This window comes from Heterodontus francisci, chromosome 31 (genome assembly GCF_036365525.1).
Source record: "Heterodontus francisci isolate sHetFra1 chromosome 31, sHetFra1.hap1, whole genome shotgun sequence".
NCBI lineage: Eukaryota > Metazoa > Chordata > Chondrichthyes > Heterodontiformes > Heterodontidae > Heterodontus > Heterodontus francisci.
In genome coordinates this window covers 35,015,520-35,023,607 of record NC_090401.1, presented here as the reverse complement: position 1 = coordinate 35,023,607, position 8,088 = coordinate 35,015,520, and the positions used below count along the sequence as shown (strand labels likewise).

The 8,088-nt window shown below is 39.9% G+C and overlaps 1 protein-coding gene across 4 annotated transcripts in view; it reads right to left on the bottom strand.

Annotated features, from left to right (window-relative positions):
• Positions 1–8,088, bottom strand: part of LOC137347137 (kelch-like protein 31) — a 39,770-nt gene that overhangs the window by 5,727 nt on the left and 25,955 nt on the right. For all 4 annotated transcript variants that reach the window (XM_068011272.1, XM_068011270.1, XM_068011271.1 and 1 more), the window contains one exon: positions 5,833–7,045. In XM_068011272.1, the coding sequence (XP_067867373.1) occupies positions 5,833–7,019 (1,187 nt within the window). In that variant the 5' untranslated portion in view covers positions 7,020–7,045. The remainder of the gene's footprint in view (positions 1–5,832; positions 7,046–8,088) is intronic.

Below are 8,088 nucleotides of genomic sequence, written 5' to 3'. Positions count from 1 at the left end.
GGACGCCCTGAGGTCATGAAAGGCACTATATAAATACAAGTCTTTCTTTCTACTTTAATACTTCTTACAGCTTTAACAGCGCCTCACGTTATGGGATTTGCCTCTTTACTCAAGTTTCTAATTGAACAAAATATTACTTTGAACATATCATGGGATTCAACCAAGATCTTTTAGTGACTCAAAGAACTTGCATTATACAATGCTTAGGAGATGTCCTAAAGAAAGAAAGAACTTATCTTTTATAAAGTGCCTTTTATGCCCTTGGGATGTCCCAAAACTCTACATAGCCAATTAAGCACTTTTGAAGTGAAGTTGCTCATGTAAGAAATACAACAACTAAACTGCACAGCAAGGTCCAACAAACAGCAATGTGATAATGACTAGATAATCTTTTTTGTGATGTTTTGGGGCAAAATGTTGGCTAGGACATGAGGGAGAACTTCAGTACTGTTCTTTGAAATAGCGCATGGGATCTTTCACATCTACTCAGTTTAATATCTTATCTGAAAGATGGCACCTCCAACATTACAGGTCTCCCTCAGTTCTGCATTGGTGTAAGCCTAGATGACGTGCTCAAATCGGGAGTGGAGTTCAAACTCCCAAACCTTTTGTCTTGGAGGGGTGCTACCAACTGAGTCAAGCTGACTAAGGACCAGAGCCAAAAAGTTATATGTCTAACACAACTTCGTGGACAATCAAGATTTATGTTAGTTCACAAATAATTGCAAAACCTGAAATTAAGGAGATGGAAGCCATCAGAACCATCGTAAATTTCAAAGCCCAAAATTGAAAGTTCCTGCTCCCCTGGAGTTTACTACTTCTCAGTGATGGATGAATTATTAGGTTGAAATTCACAATGCTGTCAAATAACCCAGTCTCTAACACTTGAATGAAACCAAAAATTAACAAAACTCAGACTGAATCCAATTCACGCAAATACAAAATTGTGGATCAGGAGATTGCAATAGGGCAGCAGGAAACTTGTGGGATAATTTGGGAACGTCTTAAAAACCCCCAAAAGACTTCGAAGGGCTGTTTCCTTCAGTCAATAATGAAGTGCTTTGGATGTTCTGAGGATATGAAAGGCACGATGTACATCCCAATTCCGTCTGTCTTCATTGTTCCATCGGGCTTTTAATCTAAAATAAAATCCGATCCTAATATTATGTAACAGACAATAGGTGTCTGCTGTACTTAGAATCATAACTGTAACTGTGGTGGTGTGCTATATTTGAAGGAAACTCATGATTTACAAAGGCATCTCTTGCAAATGAACAAATCTAGGTAAAGCATTGTAAAATGGTAACAACCACAAAATTTACAATATTTGAATAATCTTGAGTATCAGTCTAGAAACCAGTCTGTCACTAACTGCCACATTTTAGAATCTTTTAAAAGACTTTAAAATTACTTTTATACAATGAATGCATCTTTAATAATCAAGCAATTTTGATTTGAGTTTTAAATCTCAATGCTCCACTATCATTCTGCCCCATTACATAAAAATCCTTATTCAAGCCTGAGTTTTACAAGTCCTGTAACAGTTTAAGAAACCAACTGTTCTTACGTAGCATTAAAAAAACTTACCCTTTGTATTTTTATCTCCCCATTCAACAGCATTCACACAACCACAGCATGGTTATTCAATGATACTAAATCCCTCACTAACAACATCCTAGGAGTTTCCATTGACCAGAAACTGAACTGGAGTAGCCACATTAATATTGTGGCCACAAGAGGAGGTCAGAGGCTGGGAATTCTGTGATGAGTAACCCACCTTCTGACTCCCCAAAGCCGGTCCACAAGTCAGGAATGTGATGGAATACACTGCACTTGCCTGGACGTCGTTAGAACCTGAATCAATCAGAAAGCTTGACAGCATCCAGGACAAAGCAGTCCGCTTGAGCAGCATCCCATCCACCACCTTAAACATTCATTCCTTCCACCACCGACTCACAGTGGGGAGCAGTGTGTACCATTTACAAGTTGCATTGTAGCAACTCACGATGCTTCCTTCAACAGCACCTTCCAAACCCGTGACCTCTTCCACCTAGAAAGACAAGAGCAGCAGACACGTGGGAACACCACCACTTGCAAGTTCTCCTCCAAGCCACACACCATCCTGACACTGTCACTGGATCAAAATACTGGAACTCAGTCCCTAACAGCACAATGGGTGTACCCGCACCAGATGGACAGCAGCAGTTCAAGAAGGTCACCACCACCTTCTCAAGGGCAATTAAAAATGGCAACAATTGCTGGCTTTGCCAGTGACGCCCCATCCCAAACAAAAAAAAAATAGATAGATACTATTGTTGCTTTTCTTAGTTTGAATGATGCATGCATGTGTAGATTAATTCTGTTTTGGCTGCTGCTATGCCTCAGGACTTGCTTGTACTGTAAGAACAACAAGGGTTGTGTTATTCTCGCAGCACTATCAGCCTATGATTTCAAACTTAAAGTGATCAGTTTTCAGATGGGTTTGCTCTCAATTGCTGAATATTCAATGTTTAACAATTTTCAGTGTAACAAAACATATGATTATTTTTCTGCTCACTAGTAACATGTTTTGATGAAGCCTGAAAGGGAACATGTCCATTGGGAACTGATTCATATTTTACTTGTTCCCATTGAGCTTCTACAGTTGGCTTAGTGCCCCTGTGCTATAGCAAGGGAAATTAGTTAGATTTTCTGCTTCTGACCCTATCTAGATATCAGCTAACAGCATAGGATACCCTCCATGATCAAATCCCTGCTAACACTCGCTGACTAGGCTGATGTGACAAATAGTCACTTGGAAAAGTTAATGGAAGCTTATCAGCACCTGTGGATTCATACACTACAGGAGTCCAGCTGCAGGAGACGAATGGGAAAAAAAGCACTTGTTAAAAAAAAACTGCATTTGCCTATTTTATGCCCATGCTCATCGCTGTTTTTTTTAAGCTAGGAAGTAGGATGCTTTGCATTGTGAATAATTCAATAATGGGCATCATCCATCATTGCAAAAGGTGCCTGGTAAGTAAGAGGATGTTAGTTTATCAGGACAGAGTCAAATGTGAATGTCATCATCCCTCTACATATAATAGCTAGGCTGGGAACAAAGAAAGCTTACAAAACTAAGACAAATGAGGTTGAGTAACAATAGGCAAGTAGTGGTACCCTCAAGATATTCTAGCTGTTTATTAAAGCATTCAGTTAGCGTATGAGCTCTGATGCTGCTTGGACTGAGATATCTTGAACTGGCTTCATTAGAAACAGTTTTCAAAGAGAAGCAATGCTACCTTTGTGCCTTCAGTTATTCCAGGTCCCAAAGAAAGATGCAATGTTACAAAGTGCCAGAAATCCCCTAACAGAATTGTAGATGAAGTAAGGTTCTAGAGATATAAATCATTTGAACACATTTTAGGGCCTAATTTTTCTCTCCCCAACGAGTTCTGACACTAAAACCTGATGTGATTTGACAATAACAGATTATCTGATTATTAATAGGGCATAGCTGAGGTATTAAATGAATACTTTGCATCTGTCTTTACCAAGGAAGAAGATGCAACCCAGGCAATGGTGAAAGAAGAGGTAATTCAGACACTAGAAGGGTTTAAAATTGATAAGGAGGACATATTAGATAGGCTGTACTTAAAGTGGATAAAACACCAGGACTGGATGAGATGCATCCAAGAATATTGAGGGAAGTGAGGGTGGAAATCGCGGAGGCCCTGGTCATAATTTTTCAGTCTTCCTTAGACTTAGGGGTGGTGCCAGAGAACTGGAGAATTGCAAACGTTACACCCTTGTTCAAAAAAGGGTGTAAAGATAAGCCCAGCAACTACAGGCCAGTCTGTTTAACTTTGGTGGTGGGGAAACTTATAGAAAGAATAATTCGGGACAAAATTAATAGTCCAGTGGACAAATGTGGGTTAATTAAAGAAAGCCAGCATGGATTTCTTAAGGGAAAATCATGTTTAACTAACTTGCTGGAGTTTTTTGAGGAGGTAACAGAGAGAGATAATGAAGGCAATGCTGTTGATGTAGTGTACATGGACTTTCAAAAGGCGTTTGACAGTGCCACACAACAGATTTGTGAGCAAAGTTATAGCTTATGGAATAAAAGGAATGGTAGCAACATGGATCCAGAATTGGCTGAGTAACAAGAAACAAAGAGTAGTGGGGATAGACAGTGGCATAGTGATAATGTCACTGGACTAGTAATCCAGAAGTATGAGGTAACGCCTGGGGACATGGTTTCAAATCCCACTGTGGCAACTGGTGGAATTTAAATTTGATTCAAAAAAATTGGAATTGAAAGTCTCAGTAATGGTGCCATGAAACTAACATTGATTGTCATAAAAACTCATCTGGTTCACTAGTATCCTTCAGAAAGGAAATCTGCTGTCCTTACTTGGTCTGGCTGACATGTGACTCCAGACCCACAGCAATGGGATTGACTCATAGCTGCCCTCTGAAATGGCCTAGCAAGCCACTCAGGTGTCAAGGGCAATTAGGGATGGGCAACAAATGCTGGCTTTGCTGGTGACACCCAAATCCCATGAAAGAATTAAAAAAAGGATGTTTTTCTGGTTAGAGGAAGGTTTGTAGTCGAGTTCCCTAGAGGTCAGTGTTGGGGCCCCTTGCTTTTCCTGGTATATATTAATGACCTAGACCTTGGTGTACAGGGCACAATTTCAAAGTCTGCGAATGTTACAAAACTTGGAAGCATTGTCAACTGTGAGGAGTTTAGCATAGATCTGCAAAAGGACATCGACAAGTTGGTGGAAAGGGCAGAGAGGTGGCAGATGAAGTTCAATGCAATGTGAAGTGATTCATTTTGGTAGGAAGTACATGGAAAGACAATATAAAAGAAAGGGTACAATTCTAAAGGGGGTGCAGGAGCAGAGGGACCTAGGTATATATGTGCATAAGTCATTGAAGGTGGCAAGACAGGTTGAGAGTGCGGTTAATAAAGCATACACTATCCTGGGCTTTATTAATAGGGTTAGGGTTAGGGTACAAGAGCAAGGAAGTTATGTTGAACTTATAGAAGACACTACTTCAGCCTCAACTGAAGTATTGCATCCTGTTCTGGGTGCTGCACTTTCGGAAAGATGCGAGGGCGCTGGAGAGGGTACAGAAAAGATTCACAAGAATGATTCCAGGGATGAGGAACTTCAGTTATGAAGATAAATTAGAGAAGTTGGGACGGTTTTCCCTGGAGAAAAGAAGGCTGAGAGCAGATTTGATAGAGGTATTCAAAATCATGAAGGATCTGGACAGAGCAGAGAGGGAGAAACTGTTCCCAATTGTAAAAGGATCGAGAACGAGAGGGCATGGATTTAAAGTAATGCGCAAGAGAAGCAAAAGCGACATGAGGAAAAACCTTTTCACACAGCCAGTGGTTAAGGTCTGGAATGCGCTGCCTGACAGTGTGGTGGAGGCAAGTTCAGTTGAAGCATTCAAAAGGGAATTTGACTGTTATATGAAAAGGGATATGGCACAAAGTCAATTGCTCTTTTGGAGAGCTGGTGCAGACATTGTAACAATTCTATGATTATCTCATTGCTTTTCATGTGATTTTGCTGTGCACAAAATTGGCCACAATATTTGACAATAATACAACAGTGACTATGCTTCAAAAGTATTACATTGGCTGTGGAGCATTTTCGGATGTCTTGAGGCCATTAATGGCATTATATAAATGCAAGTTCTTTTATTGTAAAAACTAGGATGTATCCCTGATTTAAAAAAAAAAGAGTCCCTGAATAGTCCACAGACCTTAATTTTCGGAGTTTGAAATCATTATACACGAACACATCCCACAGAATACTTGGCTCATATTACCTGTTTAAACTGCTGACAGCATGTTTAGCCTGGTTTCGGGCATCATTCTGATCCTCGCCACCAGCTACGTATAAAAAGCCATCCATCACGACTACGCACTGATTGAAGCTTTTGGCTGGCATTTCTGCAAGTTTGTTCCATCCATTTTCAGGATCTCTGTATAAGATCTCTCTGCTCAAAGCCTTCTCGGTCAAAGCTGGCCGACCACCTACAGTTAGCAGGACCTTCTGTCCTCCCCTGAGCTTTGTTCTTCTAGACTGCATTGAATTCTGTTGATGAGGCAGGAGGTGGTAGTTCATGGCATTAACTAGGAGCCGATGGCAGTCTGGATCTTGCATCATGCATGGGATAGGTTGAACATAACTGACAAGATCATGAGCTGAAATGGTACCAAATCTGATATTACTCAACAGATCAGCTGCATGCTTCACCCTTTTTGAGTCAAACTGCAACCACTTCATAGCAATTTGGAATGCAGTGAGCTCAGAGGGCAGTTGCAGACTGTCATCCATTAACAAATCACTTATTTGATCATAGGTTAGTTTCATGAATTGATCATTTTCTGAAAACTCCAAGAAATTTTCACGGATGAATTTCTTTGCCGACTCTTTAACCTGGTTCAGCCCATATGTCCCAGCAATGTTTGAGATGTACATGCAGTTTTCCACGTTAATTTCTTGAACAAGGAAGTCAGTGCACATGTTGATCAAGGTAGACATTTGGAATTGGGTGGCTGTGGCAATGGTGCATCCAATGGTATAAAGAGACAAGCTGAGTGTCCCTGTGTAGGCATAGGTTATGGCAGTGGTCAAACCTAAAGGTGATGCATCATTAACATCTACACATTGAATGGATGGATCTTTCTTCAACATATTACGGAAATAATCACTGTAAGCAGCCATCACCACTTTATGGACATCAAAGGATTTGTTTTTAGTGGATAGTGTGAGATCAGAGAAGAGTCTCTCCTGGCGCATCCTGCTGATTTCCTCCAAGAGGATGGTGCCATGGTTGGGATTGGAGACTTCTGTAGCTGTGCACCGAAACCCATTTGATCCACTATCATAGAGAGTGTTAAGGTGGTTCAGCTGAACAATGTCAATGGTTGTGTCCTCAACAATGCTTATCTTTGGTACTTCATTCTTTTCAGTCTTGTTTTTCTTGGTGCTTTTCTTCTTTGGTGCCATTTTGTGTTTTACTGACACAAGCCAATCTAAAAGTAGAAATTCAATAATTAGAATCATATTTCACAATTCCACTATCCCCTCCCAACAGAAGTTTTGAAATAAGTTGAAGTAAACCACATCCTGCATTTTTTCTGAATTGAAAACCCTGCTAATCAAAATTAAGATTTTTGATGTATTGGAATTACACACTTGGATATTTCAATATTATAATTCCACAAGTCTCCATGTCTAATAAAAGGACTGCCATTTTTTGACAACAAATACCGAAAAAAGTTAAGATTCGTTACTTTTCTCACATAATTCATTTTGTTCACCTTTGAGTTAACTATCTAAATTACCTTAACAGTCAGCTTGTATTTGATTGTGATATTTAGCATTTACTTTAGTTGCTCCAGAAGACAAAAGGAGCATTTGCTTTTTGATTTGCTAACTGGGTGTTTACTGTGGCATTATTAATGTGGGTTATCGAAAGGCTACATTTGTGTTGGCCAATTTCTAAAGTCACCAAATGCTTAGTCAAGTGCAGCAAAAAGATAAACTCAAATTACTCATTATATATATATATATATATATATAAATTTCCATCATACAACTGATACGAACATACAAACTTACAAACATACAAATTAGGAGCAGGAGTAGGCCACTCGGCCCTTCGAGCCTGCTCTGCCATTCAATAAATTCATGGCTGAACTGATTACTCCACATTTCCACCTACCCGCGATAATCTTCCACCCCCTTGCATATCAAGAATTTATCTACCTCTGCCTTAAAAATATTCAAAGACTCTGCTTCCATCGCCTTTTGAGGAACAGAATTCCAAGGACTCATGACCTTCTAAGAGAAAAAATTTCTCCTCATCTCTGTCTTAAATGGGCAACCCCTTTTATACAGTGACCCCTAGTTCTAGATTCTCCCACAAGGGGAAACAACCTTTCTACATCCACCCTGTCAAGACCCCTCAGGATCTTATATGTTTCAATCAAGTTGCCTCTTACTCTTCTAAATTCAAGCAGATACAAGCCTAGCCTGTCCAATCTTTCCTCATAAGACAGCCCGTCCATTCCAG